The sequence below is a fragment of the Vipera ursinii genome (assembly GCF_947247035.1).
Source record: "Vipera ursinii genome assembly, chromosome: Z".
Lineage (NCBI taxonomy): Eukaryota > Metazoa > Chordata > Lepidosauria > Squamata > Viperidae > Vipera > Vipera ursinii.
The window spans coordinates 117,035,590-117,049,632 of NC_139517.1; the positions used below are offsets into that span (position 1 = coordinate 117,035,590).

A 14,043-nucleotide genomic window follows, 5' to 3' on the forward strand; every position below is an offset into this window, starting at 1 on the left:
GTTGTATTTTTAATGTCAAAGAAAGAAGGTGTCAGATTTTTGAATGAAATATTAAAATAACATGAAAAAGACTGGGATATTCATCTTGATGAAGAGAAGTGCAAATTATTGCTAAGCCTCTAGGAGCAGAGTATCTCAGGTCGATTCTCATTCATGGGGAAAAAAGTAATATCTGTATTTCCACTCAAGTCCTATTAGAATATTATAAGACTGTTGGAAAACTTGGAAAGGATAATTTTATAGATAACTGAGTGTTACATGAAGGTGGCTGCTGACCTTAATGGGGAAATGATTTTGAGATTTGTAGATTTGGTACATTATTGCTTTATATCATGTACATTCCTGCAGCTCTTAGCAACCCACTACTTATTTGAAAAGTGCATTTTAGCAACAGTTTCTACAAATGAATGCAAATAGGCATTTAAATAAACATATTCCACTAGTCCTTCAGCATTTCCTAATCACCCACTCCAAGCCAGCTTGAAAATGAGCCACCATTTATAGCATGAAGTACAATATGTTACATTACTTCTAATAAACAGCCAAATGAAATAAGTTAAAGAAAAAGAATTCTAATGCATGAGATGGGTTTTCAATAAGAGAGAGGCAAAGTATGTGTGTGGGTCTTTATTAGATTCCAATGGAAATCAGTCTGAAATCTGGCTCAGGCTACTAAAATTAGATTTAGAAACTATTTAATTTAGTTTCAAGAGTGTTTTCCCTTTCTGTCGCCCAGCCACAGGACATACAGAGATAAAATATAGAGTGATTATTTCTTTATGGACACCTTCACCCTTAGTGGGGATTACACCTAATTATGCATCTCTCAGCAATCCAACTCTAGTGGTTATAGCAATCAACCAACAATGTGTTGTTGTTTTTCTCAAGTACTTAAAAAGGCTTTGATCCTACTTTTATTTTTATACTTACAGACTTTGTTTGATGCTTAAAAAAAGAAACATGAGTGTTCAAAGTATATGTCGTGGTTATTTCTAGAGGAAGCTGAATAAGTGCTTTTGTTGTTTAGTGAAACTGGTTGGTATCAGTAAAAATACTGATAAAGAAGTTAGTAAATTACTAAATTGGTCACTTAATTAGTGAACAACAGCTACTCATTACCACATTGAATTAAACATTGGCAGGTGGCAAGTGAAGGCAAGTGATACAATTGAGCCTGGAATTATGATTGTAATAATAACAACAACAATAATAATAATGGCAAACTGGCCATTGAAGCTGCGCGATTATGGATGAAACGTGTAACAGTGATACCCATTGTCATCGGGGTACTGAGAACTATGTACAAAAACTTTGCAAAATACATCAAGAAATTGCAGCTTCCTGCAATGACTTCAGCAAAGCTACAAAAAACTGTGCTACTCGGAACATCTTACATTTTAAGGAGATACCTGGTTGATACCTAGGATGCTGGCAGCAATCTGTGTCAACCATTAGTGCCAGTCAGTTTGAGTGTTCGGTTGACTGAGTTTCATATTTTATGAATAAAAGTTTTATATTATATAATAATAATAATAATAATAATAATGATGATGATGATGATGATGATGATGATGATGATGATAATGATGATGATAATGATGATGATAATGATGATGGAAGGGACCTTGGAGATCAGGTAGGAAACCCTATACCATTTCAGACAAATAACTGTCCAGTCTCTTCTTAAAAATCTCCAGTGTTGGAGCATTCACAGCTTCTGGAGGCAGGTTGTTCCACTGGTTAATTGTTCTAACTGTCAGGAAATTTCTCCCTCATTCTAGGTTGCTTCTCTCTTTGGTCAATTTCCAGCCATTTCTTCTTGTCCTGCCTTCAGGTGCTTAGGAGAGTAGCTTGACTCCCTCTTCTTTGTGGCAGCCCCTAAGATACTGGAAGACTGCTATCATGTCACCCCTTGTCCTTCTCTTCATTAGACTAGACATATTGAATTCCAGCAACTGGTCCTTATATGTTTTAGCCTACAGATCCCTAATGAGACTGTCATTTTGCAGGTGACCATGTGATCACGCCTGATTTTATGACCTTTGTTGCAGCAGTCCTTAAGTGAATGCCACAGTCATTAAATGAACCCATTGTATCCAATGGGTGTTTTTGCCAATTTCTGACAAAAAATACCCACTGAAAATCAGTTACATTGCTATGGGATTCTGCAAACAGTCATAAATACAGGCTGGTTGCCAAGCATCCAAAATGCAATTGCATGACCCTGATGAGGGAAGACAGCCATCACAACTTTGAAATTGAGTTGTAAGTAGCTCTGGAGAGGGTAACTTTGACCAGTTGTTAAATGACCCAGTCATAAGTTGAGGCTTGTAATTCACACCTGCAGGATGCATGTGATGATATTGTAGCTCTTACTGAACACCTGTGACTAAATGTAACCTAATTTCTCCCAAGTTTTAAGATGGGCTTCCCATTTAGAAGCTGAGAAGTCATTTTTACAGTGGAGCCAAAGTTGAATCTTCTCTTGGGGGAATCTGTTAGCCTTTTCATATTCATGCATTTTGTGGAGTATATATGAAACTATTTTCTCAGAAAGTTTGGGTTACTTCTGATTGCCATGTTTGAGTATTCACTGACGCTACTTACGTGTTTATGAGATTTATGTATTATTTTATTTATTTTATCAAATTTTGGGTCAGGAGCAAAAGGCTGACTTGTAAGGAAAGCAGGGTATTAACATTTTCGAATTTTGTACGTTATTTACAGAAATAGGCTCGATCAATGTAGTGAAAGCTACAGATGCAGGAAACTGCTTGGTCAGGCTCTTGATCCACTTTGATATTGTTTCAATACCTTGGAACAATCCAGTTCCAAGAATTCAGAGAACTGAAGTACACCCAATCAAAGAGAAAGAGAAGATTGACCTATACTATAGCTCAACTAAGCTGATTTAATTTCGTAACTATATATTCAATATGGATTTTTAAAACGTAACATTTTTGCAAGTACAAATTGTTCTCCACACATTATAGAGAGCTGATGAAACTTGAGAATTACTAAAACAGAGTAATGTAACAATTTCCCTATCTCCCTTCCAAATATAAGCATTTGATTGTTTGGAATTGCACATCACTTGTAATTTATAAGATACCGCTTCTTCCAATATTGCTTTTTTAAAAATTCCATTTAAGAAATCGCCAACATGCAAAATGGCTTAAAGCCATCCATTAGGGTATGATGGTAATGGAAGTAATTCCCTAAAATTAAGGCTTGTGTGGCAAACTACCAGTTGCCTTCTGTCTAATCCTTGCTGAAAAATCAGAAAATATATAAAAATACAGGTATTAATTACACTCATTAGCTTCTACACAAAAAGAGGAATGTTTATTTCCAAAAATTTATGCAGGCTTTAGTAAGGAAGTAAGATGTTGCCCATTCTTGATTTCTTTAAATCAAGAGAACATAAAGAAAGGCATCAGAACACTAAACTAGCTCCCCAGCTACTCTTTAAAAACAGGAATTATTAACCGAGATATACTGGTATAGTCCTCTAAAACTCTCTGTGTTGTTTTTTTATGCACAGGTGACTTACAATCATTCAATTACTCATCATTCAAAGTTACAATGGCACTTAAAAAAGTGACTTATCACCATTTTTCACATTTACAACCTTTGCAGTGTCCCTGTGATCACTTGATCAAAACATGGATGCTTGGCGACTAGCATTAATTAATGACAGATGCAGTGTCTCTGGGTCATGTGTTCATCTTTTGCAATCTTCTGATAAGCAAAGTCAATGGGGAAGCCATATTTACTTAACTATCATGTTACTAACAACTGCAGTGATTCACTTAACAAGGGCAGCAAGAAAGGTTGTAAATTAGAACAATCTCATTTAACAATGTGAGTTTGCTTAGCAGTGGAAATTTTGGGTTCAGTTGTGGTATTAAGTCAAGCACTGTCTATATTTAACAAAAGACTGTGGACAATGAACAACTTTAAAATAAATGTTTAAAAATTCTCATAACAAATATAAGAACTGACAGTTGCTAGCATAGACAGGAGACAGGGACCCCATCCTCTCAGGGGGCCAAGCACACAATAGGGCCTGATGAAAGCATAAGGGTCATGGCCATTTTGTGTGTGTGTGTGAATATGGAAACCAAGTTCCTAGTTTTTAATCATGGCTGGCTTCACACAATATGGAGTCCTTAGTGCTCTCTAAGCTTGGTTGTTTGCTTTGAGATGAATCTTTACTCAACTAGATAATATCAATGCTACTGTATTAAGTATGGGTATTGTTCCCCACACTCACACACCCTAAACCCTACACTCACTAGGATTAATAATGTTACCTAATGCCTGGATGGGAGACTATGGAGATAGTCTTTGCTTATTACTTTTATGTGATTCGTTAATTTTTCACTTCATAACCAATAGGGGATCATTCTCTGATTTGGTCTTTTTAGATTGAGTCTGTATAAATTAGGACCACAACTGTATTCAGGTCAAATATTAGTTTCATTCAGTGGTGGGATTCAAATGTGTGAACAACCGGTTCTCTGTGTGGATGCTGCTTCCGGAAGTCCATTCTGGGCTTCGGCAACAAAAAATTAGCTACCGGTTCTGCTGAACTGGTGAGAACTAGTTGAATTCCACCACTGGTTTCATTCCAGATGTGGCAATGAAGGCACTGAAAGAATTTAACTTCAGCATGTAATTGGAAGATTGCAACATGGCTACAGAATTTCTGAAGGTGGGCACTCAAATGTTTATTCTACTGCACTTAACATTTAATTCTAGTTAATCTAGAACTGATTAGCAATTAAAATTCCATCTACATACTCCATTTTCAGAATTTTCTTTACCCTAGAGTAGCAAATTGTCAAGCCCAATTTCCCTTCTCAGATGTTTAAATAGCAATGAATGGAACAAAATAAACGCAGGTTGACCACCTTTCTATTAAAATTAAGAAATGGTAATAATAAAGGTAAGTTGTTTCAATGACTTAATTGGACATGAATACAGAATTGATATAAAAGATAAAATTTACTGCCTTAGCCAAGAAATGATTTGGGGGGAAAAACCCTCAAGATTTCATAAATATGTTTTGTTCTGTTTTCTCCTTACAGAAAAAGGAAGCATTTTGTCAACTTTCATTACACCCCTGAAGTATTTGAATCCTTCAGCAGCAAACATGGAAAATGAGGAGAATTTAAGTAAGCACTTTAATCTTCTTCATGTGGATCAGACAAGAAGTCCTCTATTTTCCATTTATTAAATTTATATGCCACCCATCTAGCTCTGAAAAGCAATTCTGGACAGCTATCATGTATCTTACATTTTCCTGAAATTAGAAATAGTAGAGTCCGTCTTTGAAACTAAAGGAAGTGCAAGTAAATCTGTTTTTTTGCTGAATCTTTTAATATTAAGCCACCCTGTTTATGGTGATCTACATTGGCTTGTTAAACATTATTTTTGCCTATGTGAGATTGAGAAAAAAATGTATGTAATGTATGTGTGTAGAATGTAAATGTGTGTATGAAAGGCCTGTGGAGATATGAAGATATGCAGCATCTTTTTGTATAGATATTAGTGTTCATAATTGGAAAAAAACATTGCATTTCCTTAAACTACCCATCTTTAAGAGTCCTGCAGGTAAGAACATAGATTTGCATTTATTTAGCCTACTGCCAGAAAAAGTCATAGCCTTGTCAAGATAACAGCCTCATCAAAATCAGGCAGAGGAAAAGCTTTTGGTGGTTCTGTTGATATAGCAGCCAGAATGAAGCCCATATCCACATTTCAAGATTGGTTTGGAAGTGAAATTCATAATTTCCAAGTATGAGAGTAAATGGTGAAAGTGGAACCTATTCTCAGTCTGTTTCTTGTATCAGGGGTCCCCAAACCCCAGTCCATGGACCGGTACCAGTCTCCAGCCGTTGGGATCCGGGCCATGCAAGCAGCAGGCATACACATGCATCCATCTCCTCCATCCCTGCTCTGACAATCTGTGGAACTGGAAAGATTGGGGACTGATGCCTGATATGATGCAGATGGGGAACAAGTAGCAGGTTGAATCCATGAGAAGGTTCAAGAGAATGAGAACTATCAGAATGTCAGGGTGACAATTCACCATTCACAGTCCACAGGGGGCAATCGGTCAGGCTGCATCATGAGAATCATGATGGAAATGATGAAAATTACTAAATTATGTGTTGATGGCCCATGCTTTGTTTTGATAGACCATGATGAGTGAAGAGCAGCAATGACAATCCTACTCACTGTTTTCCCATAGTAAGGGAAAAATTAAAATGGACTCCTTCTTTACAGGGAAATGTTATTCCCTTAAGAAGATTCACTAGGAAAATAGATATAAATATAGAAGATTCTGAAATTGATATTGATATTGATACTGATATGTGTATGGAAGTGAATTAGGCCACACCTAGTAAAAACAAATGTACTTGGGTCATATGCAATCCCTAAAATTTTACACATAGCTTCCAGATTCTTACAAAACTGCTTATTTTCATTGTGAAGGAATAAAAATAAATAAATAATGTGCATAACTGGGGAGTTTGTATATCTATACAGAAATGAAAGAGAATTCAGTGTTTGACCTGAATTCTCCCCAATCTTTTAGGCATCAGGGACCAGTTCCTTGGAGAAAAGTTTTTTCTGCAGACCAGAGGGGGAGTCATTTTGTGTGCTGCCAGCATCCCACAGATGGGGCTTCACTTGTTTATGCAGTCTGTTTGCTGGCATGCTGGGGCCTAGTGCCAGTCCATGGACTGGGGGTTGGGGACTCCTACTGTATCTTACGTTTTAGAATGTTGTCAACTCTTAAAGCTAAATATGGCTATGTGCCCAGAAAGAAATAATGCCTCCTGGCCTATTCACAGCCTTCAGGATAGACCAGGTCAAGCATCACCTTTACAAGGAACTTTGCTTTATTTTGAAGGGAATAATAGCAGAATATTGAAAGCCTAGCATAATTTCTCTTACACATAAGAAAATCAAGGTTGAACAATTTTGAGTTTCTTTTTTACTCTCTTCTCTTTTTCAGCACAAAGATTTTGTCTGATATCTGTATGACAATCTATAAGACCTCCCCTATGGTATTTTTATACATCTCTATACCCATCATGTCCAAGACCTACCACCTCCAGAGTTCTAATCACACAGTAGTCAGCAAAGTGCTTTTAGATAGCCTACAAGTATTCATAACACTGGGCTTATATTCACTTGATACAAATAATGTAATTTACCTCAATTATGGAGGCATCCAACACAAATTATTTAATCTGCATGCATTTGTGATCCAAGTGATGAAATATTTAATCACACCCCCAACTCATATAATACTCTGCCCCCCTTTTTCCAAATACCCACACTTTAAAATAGCAATAGCTATAGCATTTAGACTTATATATATCACTCCATTGTGCTTTACAGCCCTCTCTAAGCTGTTTACAGAATCAGCATATTGCCCCCAACAATTTGGGCCCTCATTTTACCAACTTCAGAAGGATGGAAAGCTGAGTCAAACCTTGAACCTGTCAGGATTAAACTCCTGGTAAAGGGCCAAATTTGCCTGTAAGACTGCATTCTAACAACTGCATCACCACGGCTCCTTGTTGTACACTTTTCTCACTGTTGGCCTCTAGAGACAGCATTCTTAGACAAATAGATTTGGGTATAAGAGAAATATGACATTTTCACTGTTATAGCAGTCATTAATAATCTACTCAGGGTAAAAATATCTATTCTTTAAAGCTATCCAAGTGTGTCACGTAAGAGTAAAATCCATATTTGGTTGGTGTGAAGAACCTGTTATGTCTGTCTTAAATCTTAACTATTTATGTTGACTAAGATTCCATCTTTTCTCATAACAATAACAATAACAATAATAATAATAAGTTGGAAGGGACTGTGGAGGTCATCTAGTCCAACCCCCTGTTAAGGCAGGAAAACCCGATACCATTTCAGAGAAATGGTTCTCAAATCTCTTCTTTAAAATTTCTAGTGTTGGAGCATTCACAACTTCTGGAGTCAGGTTGTTCCACTGATTAATTGTTCTAACTGTCAGGAAATTTCTCCTTAGTTCTAGGTTGCTTCTCTCCTTGACTAGTTTCCATCCGTTGCTTCTTGTTCTGCTCTCAGGTGCTCTTTATTTTATACACAGTTCAGACATTAATATGTTAATTTTCTGAGGTAAATATTCCAGTTGTAGCCTACTACAATAAAGGAATTGATTTCCTTAACTGCATCACTGTCTTTATCCTTTTCTACACCTCTTCCAGTGTTAACAGTGTTCCTTTTGATGTGCAGCCACCAAAATCATAGATAGTATTCCAAGTGTGGACACACCATTGATTTTTATGAAGGTGTTATGATACAATATAGGCTGTTTTCTTTTTTATTCCTTTCCTAATGACCCATGACAAGGAACAAATCAGCCTTTTAACAGCAGACACTCACTGGACCCATGTTTTTTCATGCTGTCTGACACAATTCCAAGATCTTTTACTTTGTCAGATGGCAACATCACTAACTTTTTTATTAATGCACTCTATGAACACTATTTAAAGTCTACTTTCTGATCAATTGGCTTCCTTAAAATTGAGTTCTCATTTTGTCATAAGCATCACAACATTCTTATATCTTATATCTATGCTATTGCTGCATTGTATCAATGTGAATTGCAGAGATTATCAGGTATCCATGGTAGGGTGGGCAACAACCTCAAAATGGCAGTGTCATACAAGAGACATTTTCCCCTTTTTACATGTATGTAATACAATTGGTACTATTAACACCTCTTCCCAATGAATGTCCTTGCAGACTATTTTAAAAGTTCTTCCAGTAAGTCACAGATGCAACTGCCTTACACAATTGCATGAAAAAGAATGAGAATATGCATAATCCATTCTCTCCATTTCAGAAGATGGGAGGTATTTGTCCTTTAGTCTATCGCTCAAGTTTGTTCGCTTCTAAAACTTCTCAAAAAAAGAATTAGAAATTACTCCTTGGTGTTCATGCATCCCCTAAGAAACTTTATAATGGACTTGGAATGTCTTTATGTTTTTTTTTCAGCTTTTTTGTTAACATTTAAATTAACAAATTCCTCTTCCAAGTATCTTCATTTCGTTTTTGGAATTAGGAAGAAATGCTGAAAAGTGTATGTGTCAAGTTTCCAATGGATGAGTTCTTCAAAGGACTCTGAGGCATTGTTTACCTTAAAAGTCTTTTATTAGAGTCCTATAATATCGGCAAAGCTTGCTAGGGAAGCTGGAATCTGAATTCCCCTCCCCTTAGCACAATATATTAAACACAATTCTCCTCCTTTTCATTGCTGTCATTAATCACATTCTCCAATTAATTTGAAGGGTCAGTTTTCCCTTCTGTTAGACAACCCACAAAAATCTTATTTCAAAACAGCCTTGAAAGACATTCTTCCTCCTCCCCACCCCCCAGCAACAACTGATTCTAGTTCTAAAAGTAACACACAAGTTTTAAATATGAAATAGCTGCTTATTCATCTTTTGTCAAAGCAAGAACATTCGATGTTAGCAGCATTGACAGTATGGTTTAGTTTTCAGTTAACTTTTTCTCTATAAAAAATGAATGAACAAATGTTAATATGGAAGTAATTTCTCTACTGCAATTGTTCTCTTTTCTGTGAGGAATTGCACGGAAATCTTGCTGAAAATTTTCTAATTTAGTTGAACTTGGCACACACACACACACACATTCAATCCCTATAACCATATGAGAACAAGCACATATACTACTTAATACCGGTAACAAAAATATAACTCAATGTTTATTTATTAAATATCAGCAAACATAAAAAACCTGACAGAATAGAACAAATGTAGAGAAAAATAGGAAAAAAGATACATTAAAAACAGATGAGGACAAAAGACTTAATGTCAATAATCATGTTCTTCTTTATTATCCCAGTTAGTCTGCACTATACATATACATGTCTTCATATCTGTTTAAGGTTTATAAAAGAAAAATGTCAATACCCACATCAATACTCACACTAGTCTAGGCAAAGCAGTTTAATTTTTTTTAACTCAAGAGATAATTTTACTTCAGCAGAAAGAATTGAGCTAAATAGCATTCTCATTCTCCTAGTCTATTGTTAATTCAACTTTCACATTACTCTTGAAAATATTAAGAAATAGAATAATATTTGTAGTTATAGAATTTAGAAATGTAGTTCCGTGCATAAAAATGCTTGTGGTGACTGCTTGGGTATTTTTGTAAGCAAAAATGCTGCGCTGTTAGCTGAGAACCTGAAACTGCAATGCTCTCTACATGGGGCTGCCCTTGAGGACCACTTGGAGGCTTCAGCTGGTGCAGAATGCGGCCGCGCGAGTTGTGATGGGGGTTTCCCGATACTCCCATGTAACACCTCTACTCCGCGAGCTGCATTGGCTCCCGGTTGCCCTCCGGGTGAGATTCAAGGTGCTGGTGATGACCTATAAAGCCCTAAATGTCTTGGGTCCGGGATATCTGAGGGAACACCTGCTGCCAGCATCAAGTTCCCTTCGTCCAATGCGCTCCCACAGGGAGGGCCTGCTCAGGGTGCCTGCGGTAAAAGATTGCTGGTGGATAACACCCAGGGGGAGGGCCTTCTCAGTGGGTGCACCTGCCCTCTGGAACCAGCTGCCCATGGAGCTTAGGACTGCCCCCGACCTCCGTTCATTCCACCAGGACCTGAAGACCTGGCTCTTCGACTCTCTGGCCCAGGCTGAGAATTTTAATTTTAATTTTAATTTTAATTGGGGTTTTTTTCTTTTTTTTCAGGGATTGATGTAATTTTTTAAATTGTTTTTAACTTTTGTATTTCTTGTTTTAAATACCCTGTAAACCGCCCTGAGTCCTTCGGGAAAGGGCGGTATATAAATCTAAATAAATAAATAAATAAATAAATAAATAAATAAATAAATAAATAAATAAATAAATAAATAAATAAATTGCATCAGATGTTGGGTAGATTGTATGATGAAAAGCATAGATCTGAAAAATTATGTATTAAAAGGCAAAGTGGTTGTGTTTAGCAGGAAAAATGGTGTGAAAAATGATCTGTCATTCAGTTTTATGTGTGGATTAGCTTTAAAGTATGTTTCCACAATTAAAATCTTAGATTTATGAGGAAATAGTTTTCTCGATAAAGTTTTTTGGAAGTGGTTTGCCATTGCCTGCTGCTTATGACTAAGAAATGTGACTGGCCCAAATTCATCCAGTTGGCTTCATGTCTAAGGCAGGACTAGAACTCACAGTGTTTAACGTAACTCCTTAACCCTACACCAAAGTGACTCTATTTAGACAAGAAACTTTTAGAATAAAAATGTATTTTGGCATAATGATGAAAATAGAGCTTGGGGTAGGCTTCCTTGAGGTCTATGATTATATTTATCTGATTGGTTAGCTTTTCAGTGACTTGTTTTCATTAGTGATGTTCTTGCTGTTTTACTATGGCATTGCTTGCCATGCTATAAAACATTGACCTTGGGACTAGCATGCCATTAGAGATATTATTAAGAGAGAATTTTCGTGGTTAGTAATGGTCTTAGAATTTTGTTATGGAAAGAATTTCATATCAGGAAACATTTAGAGCAGACATGTCAAACACAAGGCCCGGGGGCCAGATCCGGCCCGCGAAGTGGTTTCATGTGGCCCGCAAAGCCATTCTGGAAACAGTGAGGGAATGGTCCCCACTGCCTTGGCCCTGGCCCAGAGACCCTCCTTCTGCCAGAGACCCTCAGATCTGTCCCACTCCTGCCCAGGCCCCCATAGGCACCCTTGATGCGAACGATGTAGAGCTGGCCATGCCCACCCAGTAGGCCATACGCACTCTAGCCACGCCCACCCAGTAGGCCACGCCCACCCTGGCCATATCCACTTGGCCCTGAGGGCAACCGCAATGCTGATGCGGCCCTCAATAAAATTGAGTTTGACACCCCTGATTTAGAGTAAGACATTTCTGTTGACATTGGAATGAAGATAGCATTGACACTGGACTTCTTTGAGGTCTGTGGTTCAATTTGCTATGAGGCTTAGGTTAATAAGAAACCAGAAAAAGTTGACTGGCAAGTTTAACTAGTTTTAGATTGTCCCATATATTTGTCCCTTTGTCAAGACATAAGGAGCATTATCAGTTTAAATAGCTAGTGCTGATCTGCCATGTATACAGGACTTCTCTGTTATTTGAAAACCTTGATTAAAATTCATGCTCCTTTGTGTTCAACTCAATAGCACAATCAAGGTCAATTAGTTTTCCATTGTTGTGCGCTTTCTCCCACTTGGTTGCTGCTCTTTGGAATTACGTCCCTCCTTGTGCTACATCTGGAGTCTGATCTCAAGTGGCTCTTTTTGGAGGACCCTTATGAAGATGGGAAAATCTATCATTATTTGCTTTAATATAAGGAAATGTTCATATTAGTCATTAGATTGTACTGGGAAATTTCTTACATTGATTATTAAAATATTTTGTTATGATATGCTATGATTATATATAGTACTGGTAGTAGTTTAATTGAATGTGTAGCTACAGCTGAATGTACTACAGATAATGAAAATTATATATATATATATATATATATATATATATATATATATATATATATATAATTTTCATTATCTGTACTACATTCAGTTGTAGCTACACATTCAATTAAACTACTACCAGTACTACTGTTACTATTAATTTGTGCACCTTTATAAAATGCTTACTAAAGATGGAAAAATGAATGAAGAAGTTTTAAGATGTGCAAATGCAGGTAGAATTGTTGTAAGGAATGAATATTCTTGAATAAAGAACCCAATTTGTTATATGGAAATGAGAATTGGGTAAGTTGAATGCAGTGGCAATGGAGTACTTAAAAGAGATAGAATCACGAGTGAATCTGTTTTAAATGAATGTGGAGTGAATACAAGAGCTATAGTGCAAAAGAAGTACATTGATGTGAATTGGAATGTAGAGAGAATGAATGACAATTAAATTACAAAATATCTGAAGAATGAGCAACAGACTAAGAGGTGGGATAAGGTGACAAAGTTAGGATTGAATGGAATTGATAAATTTAGAAACAAAGGGCCATTCATAAAATTGGAACATGGACATGAATTTGGTTTGCGAGAATAGGATGTTAAGGAATGCATTTGTTATGAACAAATGTTATGAGTATAGCTGTATTTCTTTTCCTTTTTTAATCTCATGTCTTTAATTTCTGGGCTTTCAACCTGTCAATTAATATAAGAGATACTTTCTTCATATAGAAATAGGTCACAACCTGGAATACACTCTTTGCATATAATTGAAATGAAAACATTACTGCCATACATATTATTTTCACCAAATATTCCAGCCACCAGATAGTAGAGTAGCCTTCAAGAGGAATAACATTATCACTTCAAATGTAGCATGGAGTATTAGATGGCAGGTTTTTCTGACTTGTGACCCAGTGACCAAAGTAGGGCCATTTTAATGGTGCATTACAGACTTTATGATGCGACTGTGCCAGTAACACTGTCCTCATAATGACAGAGGGGAGAAAAGGCATGACTCAGAGATAAAAGGAGGAATGAACAAAGAGATCTAAGATTAATCTTCACAAATTTACAAATAAAACTTTTCATTTTCATTTTGTCAAATGAAATTAAGATTTTGGAACAAATAATTTCTTCAGTCTAATATAAATCATTGGGATTTAATAATCTTACCATCACAGCTGTTTCATGTTGGAAGCACATTTTATATTTGAGCCAATCCTAAGAAATGAAGTCATGACAAAGTATAAAGTTGGTTTAAATTAATTAATTGGTTTAAATTAATCACTTAATGTGATTGCCTCCCTTACATTTGGTTAATGCTTCCTATATATTTGAAAGCCTTTCCATTAAAAAAAAATCTTGGTGAGCTTTTTACAAGGTAGGCCATCAGGTCTTACCTCAACAGATCTTACACATTTATTCATTTATTCAGGTTTGGGACCAGCCTGGAAGTCCAGCCAGGAAATGAGGCTGTCAAAAAGTATGGTGTCAAAACACCATCAAAGTTGA

The 14,043-nt window shown here is 36.5% G+C and overlaps 1 protein-coding gene across 1 annotated transcript in view; it reads left to right on the forward strand.

Annotated features, from left to right (window-relative positions):
• ADARB2 (adenosine deaminase RNA specific B2 (inactive)) overlaps nt 1-14,043 on the forward strand; it is a gene marked incomplete at both ends in the record, with an annotated part of 478,028 nt that overhangs the window by 319,795 nt on the left and 144,190 nt on the right. Inside the window, one exon of the mRNA XM_083378222.1 lies at nt 5,094-5,180. Within this exon, the coding sequence (XP_083234348.1) occupies nt 5,094-5,180 (87 nt within the window). The remainder of the gene's footprint in view (nt 1-5,093; nt 5,181-14,043) is intronic.